At 40.2% G+C, this 14,188-nt stretch overlaps 1 protein-coding gene across 14 annotated transcripts in view; it reads right to left on the bottom strand.

Annotated features, from left to right (window-relative positions):
* Positions 1-14,188, bottom strand: part of KIDINS220 (kinase D interacting substrate 220) — a 97,343-nt gene that overhangs the window by 52,462 nt on the left and 30,693 nt on the right. For all 14 annotated transcript variants that reach the window (XM_045084910.1, XM_045084912.1, XM_045084911.1 and 11 more), the window contains 9 exons: positions 13,182-13,280; positions 11,578-11,676; positions 8,656-8,833; positions 7,211-7,375; positions 5,214-5,393; positions 4,020-4,185; positions 1,660-1,811; positions 1,193-1,482; positions 309-449 (listed from right to left, as the gene is read on the bottom strand). In XM_045084910.1, the coding sequence (XP_044940845.1) occupies positions 309-449; positions 1,193-1,482; positions 1,660-1,811; positions 4,020-4,185; positions 5,214-5,393; positions 7,211-7,375; positions 8,656-8,833; positions 11,578-11,676; positions 13,182-13,280 (1,470 nt within the window). The remainder of the gene's footprint in view (positions 1-308; positions 450-1,192; positions 1,483-1,659; positions 1,812-4,019; positions 4,186-5,213; positions 5,394-7,210; positions 7,376-8,655; positions 8,834-11,577; positions 11,677-13,181; positions 13,281-14,188) is intronic.

Raw genomic sequence — 14,188 nt, 5'->3', positions numbered from 1 at the left:
CTACAGATTCTGAGGGTTCCCTACTATTGCCTCTGATTCTAATCATAATCATCTGCAAAAGAAAGGTGGAGTCACACCATGGACTTTAGAGCTACTCCATTCATTTGCTCACACAGCCATTGGGCTAAAATTGTTTAAATCTGTTTGTGATGAGACATTTACTCCTGTTATGCTTTTGCACTTAAAAAAAAAATGGTTGGTTTTACAAAAGAAAAAGTACTATTCAAATTCCACTTGAGAAATTCACAAGTCATTCCTCTTGGCTGCCACATGTGACAAATTTAAGTTTCAAGATGGCTAAGACATACAGTGTCCAGCATCTGGAGTACTTTGTCCTGCTCGCAGGCGTCCAGTCCATCAATGATCACCACCAGCCTTGTCTGATTCTGAGTGAAACTGTCAATGGTTTTTGCCATCCTGGCCATTAGCTCCACTTCACACTTAAGAACCTGCACAAAAGAAAGGACAGAAGCACTGAAGATGTAAGAAATTGAAGCACATTTCTTAAAAAGCCTGACAGAATCTCATCTAACAGGAAGAAAAAAAATCCCAAGTCCTCACAGCCAGTTCTGGCCCCATGTAAAACTGCAGTGAGTGCTTCACAATTTATAAAGTGACTTTACATAAATTAGAGCCCTTTACCCATACAATGAGGTAGCCACAGTCATAACCACTTCAAAAGACACACTAGGCTGAGTGACTTATTTGCCAAGATCACATGCTCTGAAAGTCATTGAATGCAAATTCAAATGCTCTGAATACCACATTACAGTTGGCTCCAGATGGCCTGTGACCTTGATCAAAGGAAAGGGGCTATAGATATTGTATGAAGTCCCTTTTGAATCTAAAAGTACAGTTCTATTTTATATGTTTTAGTGGTTTAATCTGCTTTCTCTACTGAGGAGCCTATCTTATCAGGCAGGAAACCCACTGTTATTAGGTAGGTGGTGGTGACCTGTGGAGCAATCTCCTAATTCCTAGGAATACCTTATAAAAGTCTATTTTATAAAAACCTGTATTGTTTTAATGTTTCCCACTTCAAACATATATTTCCACAGGGCAAATGTGGAATAAAACTAAAAACAAATGCAACACTGTAACATTGACAGAGTCCACGCCCTAAAGCCCCACCATCAAGGTCATGGTGGCAAGCTCACATTCAGTTACTTCCGAATGATCCGTGAGCGCTTACCTTCATGAATCCTTCACTTTTTAGCTTGTGCAGTTTGGAGGCAGCATTATGGAGGCGTTTCCTCTGAGAATTCAGGAGAGAGTCCAGCACCTGCCACCACGTACGGCAGTTCAGCACGAAGGCCAATCCCACTATTGAAGCGATTGATATGAGAACAGCATTCACTGTCAGATGTTTCGGGTCGACCCTGAAGATAGCCAGGAGAGTAATTCCAGCAATAATGCAGCCGAAGATAAAAAGGAAGATGACAAAGGATGGCAGGCAACAGGTCTTTTTCCATTTCTTTTTGCCTGTAAGACAGAAAATGGTTTTACCAATTACTTACATACGAAGCATCTAGAAGACCATAAATGTGACAGTCATAGCATATGAATTTCTAACACTCAATTCATGTTTTCACAGGAATATTCATCCCATCCTCATCCCCTACACACACACACAGAGGAGGAGGAGCAAGGAAGGCCTACCCTGCGAATCTTCAGTCTTGAATACTCGAAAGAGCCTGGTCGCCAAAAAGCCAAACTCTCTCTCACAGGCATCCGAGAGAGTAGCGATCATTTCAGCCATCGATGTTTCTCCACCTACACTGGACAGCCTGTTGTAATCTGTGAACAAAAACCTTGGGGGGAATGGGGGAATAAAATGTAACTTGGGTATCTAAAGAAATAAATAATTTCTATATACGTCATCTCTGTATCATGTGACTCTACATTTTCTTAAAGTCTCTTTTAAAATATTGTCATTAAAGTTCTTAAGAGGGAAAAGAACTTGTAATTAGGTTCCTCCCACTTCTAGCATCAGACATACCTGTCTTAGGAAAAGGCAATAACCCAAGTGAAATGCAGCAGAGTTGTATGAAGTTAACTGACGAAAAGCAGAGGAGTAACACATGGCGGCAGAGCTCAGGCAAGGCATCGGCCACCTGCAGTGGCCGATGGCACAGTGACTGAAAGAGCCACTCAGGGAAGTGTGTGAGGCACCAACCGAGAGATCAAAACGCTGACAGGATACTACAGTCATTAAGAATTTAAGGCCATTTGAAAACTCAAGTTTTAGAATGTTTTATTTATAGCTTAAACATTTAGTAAGGACTTAGAAATGAGGTGTGAAAGATTCTTCTCAGGTTATTCTTTGAGATAACTGAATCATTTGTATCCTGATTCTCTGAATGGATAGGACTTCTGCATTTGCTCCTTTCTCCCCTTCCATCCCTAAACTAAATGATCACCTCAATGGTATGTAAAAGCACTGTTTTCAAAATACCGTCCAGGATCACACTGTACTCTGTTGTGTGACCTTGACTTAGGCTATTTTATTTTTTTTAGATTTTATTTATTTATTTGACAGAGATCACAAGTAGGCAGAGAAGCACATAGAGAGAGAACTCCCTGCTGAGCAGAAAGCCTGATGCGGGGCTCAATCCCAGGATCCTGGGATCATGACCTGAGCCAAAGGCAGAGGCTTTAATCCACTGAGCCACCCAGGCACAATTTATGCTATTTTAATTGTTCTTTTTTTGAAATACCGTGTCATTAATTTAAAATAAACTTTCTGGGGACACCTGGGTGGCTCAGTGGGTTAAAGCCTCTGCCCTCAGCTCGGGTCATGATCCAAGGTTCCTGGGATAGAGCTCCACATCGGGCTCTCTGCTCAGTGGGGAGCCTGCTTCCCCCTCTCTCTGCCTGCCTCTCTGCCTACTGTGATCTCTGTCTGTCAAATAAATGAATAAAATCTTAAAAAGAAAAAAAATAAAATAGAATAAAATTTCTGTGAAAATATTTCCCTCAATTATTTTATTCTACTCTGCATGTTTTCTTAACTTTTTCATTTTACCTTTTCATCTGTAAATCCTTCTAATACTTAATCATATATGCTAATTATGTAAGTTTTTATCTTTATCTCTTATATTCACAGTTTTGATGTTTCATCTAGTTTGGCTTATTTATTCAACTTAAGTTACACATTTTACTTTTAATAATTTTAAAATTCTTAATCATTAGTATCCATTTAACTATTTTGCTAATTTCTACTAAATTCCTCTTGCTTTCAATTCCTTTTTTCACTTGATGTTCTTCTGGAGCCCTCTACTTTTCCTTTATTCTTGACATATATGTTTTTCACCTTTTCTGAACTATTTTCTCATACATTTCCTCTTTGACATTAATGATAATTTTAGATAGGCAAGTCAATTTATTTCCACAGGCAAGGAAAGAGCATCTCAGAGGGCACGCTCAGTAGCCAACATTACAGGCTAATGCAAGGGGATGCCAGGCCCCCCTCCTACATCCTGCGCTCTCTTCAAAGTGTTCCCAAAGGATGGGAAAGGCGTCGTGTCGTGGCAGGATGGGAGATGCTCGGATCAAATTTGGTAAATCAAAGTTAACCAGAATTTTTTAGGGAGAGGTGTCTCTGTTCCTTTTACGTACAAGAGGAAGATATAATATAAAGTGCTTTCTCAAACCTATTTAACCAGGACGTGTTGTTTTATTTCTCATATATGAAGTTTAAGAAAAATGCCTTGGGATGCCTGGGTGGCTCAGTCGGTTAAGCGTCTGCCTTTGGCTTGGGTCATGATCCCAGGGTCTTGGGATCGAGACCTTGCTTGGCTGGGAGTGTGCTTCTCCCTCTCCCTCTGCTTCCTGCCGCTCCCCCTGCTTATGCGCGCGTGCTAGCTCTCTCTCAATCTCTCTGACAAATAAATAAAAACTCAAAAAAAAAAAAAAAAGAGGAAACCAATGTTTTTTGGAATGTACACTGAGAAAGCATTATAAACTTTATTTTTGCTTCATCTTACAAAAAGCTACTTCTGTCAAAGGGACCAACTTACCTCACAGGTAAAGCTTTAGTGGTCTGCTCTGGCAATTCAGGTGGGTTTACAAACATCAATTTGAGGAGGAGTTCCAAATATCCAATATGTCTTGCCAATCTAGTGCTGAGAACCCAGGCCCAATTCCAACTCTCTCCTTCCCTTCGTCCACCAAAGTAAATGACAACTGAAATACACAGTTTTAAAAAATTATTCAAAACAATCATGACCCAAGCAACCTCTTTTCTCACACTGGCAAATATTAAGTACTGAGAGGCAGGCTTACATGACTCTCCCTGGTTCCATGCTATTTCCTAGCTATTCCTCAAAGAATTCCTCAGCTAATTCACCAACACAGAGAACGTGTGTAGAAAGTAAACTAACGGGCGCCTGGGTGGTTCAGTGGGTTAAGGCCTCTGCCTTCAGCTCAGGTCATGATCTTGGGGTCCTGGGATCGAGCCCCACATCGGGCTCTCTCGGCTCAGCAGGGAGCCTGCTTCCCCCGCGCTCTCCCGCCTGCCTCTCTGCCTACTTGTGATCTCTGTCAAATACATAAGTAAAATCTTTAAAAAAACAAAAAGTAAACTAACTAAAATGTGATGTAAGAAACACAATGAGAAAGATAATGCCTTAAACAGAAACATATGACTTAGTTCAGACTCAAATATAAATGATTTTGGGTTTGTCACTTTTTGCACCTGTTGAAATCACCAGTTCCTCCAATAGTGAATCTATTTCCTCTGCTATGACTGAAGATATCCCCTAAGAACGGGACTATAATTGATGTTTTTTACTTTGCTTTTAAGTAAAATGAAGATCATAGGGATGATCAAAATGCCCAACAGCATCCCACTGACGGCTATGAAGACTTACTTTCAAAAAAGACCTAAATATAGTAAATCATTAACATATAAAAAAGTGAGTATAGTAAATTAGAGTTCTATTTCAATATTAATGAGCAGTACACCAGTGTTTAAAGCTATTCTAGCCAGATTGTGAACAATGTTCCTTGAAGCCAACTTACAAAATAGCAAAAAGATTATGAAACTCTTGTAATTAAATATGAAAATCACTTACGGGAGAGATATAGATAATATTTTATATTTCATAAATATAGGTATATAAATATAAAATATTAAGATAATATTTTAAATAAAACAAGAAGTACTTAACATCATCTTTATTTTTTGAAAAAAATAAAAAGCAAAAACTTACTAAAAAATATGTATAAGAGAGCCAAGAAGCTCAATGATACTGCTATTCCAAGATTCAGGTCGACAGTGAAAGCAAACAGTAAACCAAGCCCCCCACAAAGCAGCAAGGTCAGAAACACTATGAGCCAGGAGAACTGAAAAAGAGGCTCAATCTGTTGTCCTGCAAAAGTCTTCATTTCATCTGAAAGAGAAACGGGAAAACCTTAATCCATTTTTTTTTAAAGAAATACAACAACTTTTTTTCCCCCTCCAAGTTTTTATTTAAATTCCAGTAATGTAATATTAGTTTCAGTAGTTTTGGCTTTCTTCTCCCAAGTCTTTGAGAATACAACTTCTTCTTTTTTTTTTAATTTATTTTTTATTTATTTTCGGCATAACAGTATTCATTATTTTTTCACCACACCCAGTGCTCCATGCAATCCGTGCCCTCTATAATACCCACCACCTGGTACCCTAAGCTCCCACCCACCCACCAATTCAAACCCCTCAGGTTGTTTTTTAGAGTCCATGGTCTCTCATGGTTCACCTCCCCTTCCAATTTCCCCCAACTCCCTTCTCCTCTCTAACTCCCCATGTCCTCCATGCTATTTGTTATGCTCCACAAATAAGTGAAACCATATGATAATTGACTCTCTCTGCTTGACTGATTTCACTCAGCATAATCTCTTCCAGTCCCGTCCATGTTGCTACAAAAGTTGGGTATTCATCCTTTCTGATGGAGGCATCATACTCCATAGTGTATATGGACCACATCTTCCTTATCCATTCGTCCGTTAAAGGGCATCTTGGTTCTTTCCACAGTTTGGCGACCGTGGCCATTGCTGCTATAAACATTGGGGTACAGATGGCCCTTCTTTTCACTACATCTGTATCTTTGGGGTAAATACCGAGGAGTGCAATTGCAGGGTCATAGGGAAGTTCTATTTTTAATTTCTTAAGGAATCTCCACACTGTTCTCCAAAGAGGCTGCTTCTAACTCAATCTGAAACTTTCAACATGAACATTTACTGGGCACTTACTAAGGCCATGGATGGAATGTTGCTACTTCATCATTTTAGCCAATGTTCTCTTTAGACAAACATCCCAACTTCATTCCCTAGGGATTCACCCACCCATTTTACTCACTCTCTTGCTTCATACTGAGGACACACAAATCTTTTTCCATATATTCCCATCTGTCAAGATTCTGTTATTTTTTGTGGTTTGTATTGTTTCCACATACAAAACTGGAACACATGACTTTGCTATGTGTCCTCCACATGACCACCCTGCCTCTGTGGCACGCCTCCTCACCCCTTCTCCCGGCAATCACATTTGAGAGTCACTGCTCTTAAACGTGTGGGCTGAGCCCAGATGAGCCCTGAACAAGTCATTCTTTCAACAAAACTTGGTAAAAATTTTACAGGTAATATTGAAACCTGTCCCTTTAGAATGAGTAAGATTTTGCCAATCAAAGGGACAATGCGAGGTGCTGTCTAGGTAACACAGGGAGCAACTCAGGAAAAGGACCTAGTCTGCTCTTGCAGGAGCCAAGAGCCCTTTGGGACTGCAGCACGGGGCACACCCGGGAGGCGATGCTGCTGGGTATTCCATGCAAAGTGACAGGTTTCGGAAGGGCTCTGCACAGGATGATTATAAACAGCAAATGCGGGGAGCCTGGTGGCTCAGTCAGTGGAGCATGCAACTCTTGATTTTGGGGTCCTGAGTTCAAGCCCCATGTTAGGTGTGGAGTCTACTTAAAATTAAAAATAACAGCAAACAGCACATGCAGAAAATCTGCTACCAAGGGGCCTCAAGAGTGTTCTAACACAGCTGGATCTTTGTTGTAGGAGAACTCAAAATAACTGTGAGGAGGATCAACCGGAAGGAGTAGCACCATCCCATTTAGACAACTGTGCAACATACACTCATACACGAAGACCTATCGTGCTTCACTTCAGAAAAAAACACCAGAGGAAGCCTTGTTATATATAGACTTTGCACAAACATGCCCTTCACCTTCTAGTTTCTTGAGTAAGAAGGATTTCCCACTTCCCCACTGTGCGTACAGCCCCACACAAATGGGCGGCTGCATGGTCGGCTCGCTGAGGATATCTGCTAGCGCGCTGCTATACAAATCGTAACCGAGCATGTCCCCGTCTGTTTCCGTAGGAGACAAGTGTCCTGTAATTATAAACATGCCATATCCTCACATTAAAAACAGACATTACCACTAAAAAAGAACCTCAATTCTCAGTTATCAATTGGTCATTTAATTAGAAAAAAAAAACCTTACATTCAACAGTTACGTGTGTGAAAAAAATAGGTTAAAAGATTCTTGACTCTTAAACACCATATTTCACTGAACTTAAGACACCTACTTATTGCAAGATGCATCGTTATTATGCATAACCAAGAGAGAAAAAACATGTTGCCAAGCTGTGACCCGATGCTCTCCTATCCATCAGCTATAAGACACATTCCAATTTCAGAAAGTTTAAAATGTGAAACAAGGTACATTTTAAAATCAATATGATTAAAACATAAACCAGTACATAGGAATAATATTAATACACGTGATACTTTCTTGCTATGTAAAATACTATGTAATATACTTACTATGTATACTACTATATGTGTATTACTGTAATATACTTACTATGCAAAATACTTTCTTACTATGTAAAACGTTCTTACTATGTAAAACTTTCTTCATTACATAAAGTAAGCTATTAAATGTTACTGAAAAATAAAATATAGTAACTGGAGAAAAAGAGACTCCAGGTAGAAAGGTTCAATGGCTTTGAGACAGGAATTCTCACCAAATTAATTTATCACTTTGACAGGAGCCTTGGAGGAGAGGATTTGGACAAGGAACCTTGGTGGAGATGGAGAGGGCAGGCCTGTGGAAGGCATAACGAGCAAACACGGAGAACTCTAAGCCCTCAGGCCACAGAGAAAACAGACCATGTTTAGATAAAAGCACGATGTATACCTGGGAGAATGAGGGAAAGGATTTTTAAGAAGCCGGCTAGATTTTTAGAGGTCTTAAAAGCTGATGGAGGGGCACCTGGGAGGCTCAGTCGGTTAGGCGGCTGCCTTCGGCTCAGCTCATGATCCCAGGGGCCTGGGATCGAGCCCCACATCGGGCTCCCTGCTCAGTGGACAGCTTGCTTCTCCCTCTCCCTCTGCCTGCTGCTCTGCCTACTTGTGCTCTCTCTCTATCTCTGTCAAATTAAAAAAAAAAAAAAAAAGCTGATGGATAACTCTGGACGTACTTCATTTAGATGCTATAGGACAATGCAGAAGGGGTCGAGACAGGAAGGAATATTTTTCCACAGCAAAACAACTTTCTCAACATCCATAATCCCCAGTTAAGTGATAAATGCAAAAATTGGCTTCTTAATTTTTTATATAACATTCATTTTTTAAAAGCTCAGTCAGGAACAAAACCCAATACTTACTGGCTCCAAATATTTGAGTTAAAATACTTTTTTGATGGCTACAGTCAATGTTGTAGGGAGTCTCGCCTGCTTTATTGGGCCTATATAGCAACCTCCCGTCTTTGGGATTTCTTAAAAGAAGTTCTGCCAGTTTCCGACTCCTGCCACGAATAGCAATATGCAAAGGAGTGTCTCCTTTCTGTAAAACGGACAGAAAATTGGAACTTTCATGTACTCTACATATGGTATATACAGAATAATAATTTTCAAGTTTCTGTAAAATAATGAAAAAATCTGAACTTTTCATATTTTTCATATAGAGTGAATAAATAATCTGAATTTTTATTTCTACTTCTCTGTCACCTTTTTCTCAAGTTTCTCACCTAGGCCTTCCTGGGTATTATTTCTCCCACAGCCCTCGAGAAGGAAAGTCATTCTTCTCCCCTCCACTCAACTCCCTGAAAAGAGAAGGAACAGGCTTTCTCCTTGCCGCACCTCCCAGGCCACGGATCTACCCCTACTCGTCACCCAGGTATTTACTGTCCCTCCACTTTCCTCAACTAATTTAAATTCTACTGTACAACTTTCTTCTGCATTTGTCTAGAAGGCGTCACAATCCAAACTGCTGTCCCATCTAGCATGAATGATCTCCTCTGCTCCCATACCCTCTGCCAATCAGCCACCATCATACGAAGCCCTTAAATTTCCTCCTACACTTTTCTCCTTGGAGTCCTTCATATCGTTCCATCCATCTCTCGCCAATACACCCTCTTCTGCCCTCCGCAACTTCCACTTCTCCCTTCATCGACCTACCTTCTTCCCTAATTCGAATCCCCAATCACAATAGTATTCACATCCAACACTAATGAAAACACGTAAAAACAAACAAACAAACAAACAAAAGGGTCTGCAATGTGTCCTTCACTTTTTACTTCAAAAATATCTCTCTTGAAGACAATGACCTAAAAAGTTAACAAATTAAGTTCTCAGATGAGAACTACCCTGGATCTCTCTCAAACACTAAATGAAAATGACCCTGCAGCATTCTTCCTATAGCTTTCACCGCACAACCTTATCTTGATTTTGACTCTCCTCTTCTGCTTTGGATCTACTTCTTCCTTTTCTAGATTCTCTTTCCTCATCCTGAACACATGGTACAATAACTACGTACTGAGCTCATTCTATGTAATGCACTGTACGGGGTACATAAAGATGGAAGACAAAACAGTCCCTGACCTTACAAAGCTTACACTATAAGAGGAAGAAATTAGAGAAACATGCAAATTTAAAAAGTAGAAAGTGATATGTGCCATGAGAAAAGTAAAGTTCTGATCTCAGTTTTCTTCCCACTGATGACCGTAGTTGCACCATGCAATCCTTATCTCTTGGTAACTCAAGTGCCAAATTCTCATCACTGGGCTTGATTTCTTGCCCAAATTCTAGTCCCACACTTCCTGATGCCTCCTGAATGTCTCATCAGCCTTCAAACAAAACACATCCTAACCAGATTTCATCATTTCCCCACCTGAACCCCATCTCTTATCCCCAAACCTATGAGAAGGTAGAAATATCACCTGTGACATTTCTGCCAGACACAAGGTTTCTGAAATTGCAGGGGAGACAATACACTCAGTCAGTGTGCAGAACTGAGATCAGGAAGAGGCCAGGTGAAAATAGCATTAATGCTCATTCTGAAATGTATCTGGATAAAATCCTCCATGAAGAGCCAGAATCAAGACCTTTGCAGGTTTGTATTCCAAATTCTATCACGACAGCCACCTCACCCATCCACACGAAGTATGTGCTGAATGAATGAACAAATGCTCCAAGTATCATGTGTGCTTGTCAGCAAGTATGTGCTGACGAGGCAAAGCAATACACAAAAGGATATGGAGACAGAGAAATCCAGGAAATTTATTACTGAGTATGAAACGAATATTTGTTAATGGCATGTTACCAAATTAACGAGGCCATGCGGAATCTTCAAGGGCACTTAGTCCAGTAGTTTCTTATTTGCAAATTAGGAGACCAGAGCCAGAAATGAGTCAATGGCAGAATGAAAAAAAAAAGGCAATGCACGAAGTTTTCTACAAAGTCAAATATATTCAACTGCAAAATCTCCCGACTTTGTATCATTCCTCATTTCCTTCCTTTTATATGAAATTATACAAACATGGTAATAATAGGTGGGAGATTTTTTTTTTCTTAAATAACATGGTTTCTTGATAAATGCAAATGCATATTGATTCTGTGGTTTGTTTAATTGCCTCATAAATAACAGAAGGACAAAACTTCAATCCATTTTGAATTAGGAGAGTCCAAATCTTACATGTTCAGATGGAAAAAGTTTTATTTCTTACTTCATATGTAAATCAATTCACTCCTTTTATGGGAGGAAATCAATTGGAAGTAGAGAAAGAATTCTGTTTAAAATGAAAAAATCAAGCCAGGAATCAATTCTATATGATGTATTAAGCAATTGAGAGTTAAATTTACCATGGAAAATATGAACATTTCTCTAAGAGGATTATGGCAAGTACATGGCAGAACATTTTATCTCCTGTTAGTGGATATTAACGCTAGTCTGCTCTGAGTCTATCTTTCCCAGCCCCTCAGAGTCTTCCCTCCTATTTGTCTGCAAGAAGCTGGACATCTGACGGCATCCTCCTTGGACGGTGGTCAACGGCGGCGTGCCCTACTGGTACGAGCAACAGAAGGAAAATCGGGTGCAGCCCCTTTAATAGCATCCTAAGCCTGCGCACTCCTCAGCACACTGTCGGAAGGGCCAAGAAGATATCACAGGAACAAAATCCCACACAGATAGCCCCAGCAAGTCATCTCTCCCTCCACAAAATAAAACCAGACTCCCTTAAGTCCAGTGAATATACATGTCAGTCTACCAACAACCTTCCCGAAAGTGTTCTCTCCACACAGATGTTTTACCTTATCTACAGCAGACACTTTAGCTCCTTTATCCAGCAGCAGTTCTACTACTTCAATATTTCTCATCTTGGTAGCTTTTATAAGTGGTGTTTCGCCATCCTGCGGGCAGAGATAAGAAGGTTTGCCAGATTAATAGCTTCACTCATAAATGCTGGAAGTCACATCAGTGCACATGTAAGAATTTAAATATCTGACTCTGGCACAAGTCTACACTGAAAATGTTCTCAGGAAGACATAGCTGTAAAAACTAACAAGAAAATGTTTTCCCTTTCCCAACCAATCATTTGTACCAAAGTAATTTTCTATCACTCAGCCAAAAATGGATATGCCCAGCTACCTATCAGCCATTCCTGGCAACAGTCCCCTCCCCCTCACTGATCTGACCATCCCCCAGGTTCTACCATTGGCACGTGGGAAGCTACTTCCCATTCACACCACCTCCCACCCACCAACCTACAGCTTGGCCAGGAAATGTCCAGCCAAGCCAGTGCCTAGATTTGTCAGAGATCTTTACCAACATCACTTCAGTGCTCTGTGCAGCTGAGCACCTGTCTGTAACACAGAAAACAATTTGATACAAAAAGTGTGCCTCTGGAAAACCTCAAAGTTCACAACTGCTTTTCAAAATCAAATTAAGGGATATATAATTCAGCACTGAATTAGAAGACAGAAACCTGATCAGAACCCCCAAATGGTCACAGTGGCTGATACATTAGTTTAAAAAAAATATATATATATATATTATCAATGAGTCACCCTCACACGAAAAAGTATCCCAGAAAACTTTCTGCCCTAGGGCACTAAAGCTACCATAGTATAGAAAGATGCTGGTAACAATTTCCAGCAGATAAAACAGGAGTATCGTAGGGGTGACTCCACGAGTCTGTTTATTCATTGAGAATTCCTGCCAATTCTGGGTGCCTGGGTGGCTCAGGGGATTAAGCCTCTGCCTTCACTCAGGTCATGGTCTCAGGGTCTTGGGATCGAGCCCCACATCAGGCTCTCTGCTCAGCAGGGAGCCTGCTTCCCCCTCTCTCTCTCTGCCTGCCTCTCTGACCACTTGTGATCTCTCTCTCTGTCAAATAAATAAAATCTTTAAAAAAAAAAAAAAAAAAAAGAATTCCTGCCAGTTCAATCCAAATATACTGATTCCAAGTACACTTTCCCCACAGAAAACTATTATGCATAAGGCCAAAATACAATTACTAAAGTCTTATGTAAGTTTTATGTTTTTTCACATGATTTGAGCAAAATAGACTAAAGTGATGGGTTTGGGGAACCAAGAACCACTCACATTGGTCTTTTAAAAGGAAATGTGTTCTGCATTCCAAATAAGAGTACCAAAGATCTGAAAAAATGACCTGTCCATAATTTATGAATAGGTGATACTACATTTTTGGAAAGTATTTAATCACCATAACAAATTACACACTATATTTTCCTATGAATAACTTTTGAAAGGATACAAAATTGTTCCTCAATTTAATACAGATCATTACCAGTAAAATCAGTATAATTCTAATATGAAACAAAAACAACTAAAAAAAATAAGCAGTACTAATATTCGGCACTGGATATTGCTAGAACAGAAATGTTCTTGATACCTTTGTGCATATCTCGGTGTCAGGATTGCACTGTAAGATATCTCTCACCATTGTTGCATTTCCTTTCTCTACAGCCCAATACAAAGCAGTTTTGTTGTCCTATATAATAGAAAAAAATCAACAATCACTTCATTTCAAATACAGTATCAGAAACTGCTATTTGTAAACATGAAACATGATTTTTAACATTTCTGCCAGAAAGTATTAATAGATCTTACCAAAAAACAGGAAATAGTATTAACCCTTATTCTATCTTGGATTGACTCTTGAGAAATTCTTTATGAAAGAAGCCTAAGAAAACATATTACTTGATGTACAAAGCAGCAACCTCACACACTTGATAAGGTCAAGTGTGCTTCTGTTAATGTGGTCAGATTTCTGGGCCGTGCACCGGAAGCTGTCAATACCGGAGCTCATCCTTGAACAAGTCAAATATTCTGACCCTTGGCTTTTCATCTGCCCAATTGTTCCAAAAGATAATGCATGAGAATGTACCACACAAACAAACGGTGAACTGGGGAACTGGTTTTCCCACGTTTTGCTTTCTTCCTCCCCGCACCCCGCGTCCGTACACCACTGCGGATCTGATGCTTTAAAATCCCATCTAGCTCAGAAACCGAAGAGATCCAACTGACCCTGGAAGGAGAGCTAGAGAACAAAACAAAGTGACTCCAACATAGGAAAACAGGACTGACAGACAAAAAGGAATTAAATAAACTCTAAATAGGAGATGCAGTTACCATCTTTCAGTGAAACTACGATTTTAATGCCAAAGACAGTCACTGACTTTCTGAGGCTGCCCCACCAAGTCTCCCAACACGATTTTCCCTGGCAGAGTTCCCCACCTCAACAACGTGCAGTAGCTTCCCAACACTCCGAGCCTGGCCCTCAGACCTCCCCAGCCCTGCCCCCCTTTCTACTCCGTCTCTGTCTCCCACGCCATGTTCCCTGCCGCCCCCCACCACCCCACCAGCCTGACCTTTTCACCAGCTGAGGAGTACAGTCTT

This window comes from Mustela putorius, unplaced genomic scaffold, assembly GCF_011764305.1.
Source record: "Mustela putorius furo isolate JIRA1106 unplaced genomic scaffold, ASM1176430v1.1 tig00000813_pilon_pilon_pilon, whole genome shotgun sequence".
In the NCBI taxonomy this organism is placed as follows: domain Eukaryota; kingdom Metazoa; phylum Chordata; class Mammalia; order Carnivora; family Mustelidae; genus Mustela; species Mustela putorius.
Note: the sequence above shows the minus strand (reverse complement) of the source record. Positions and strands in the feature narration are given on the sequence as shown.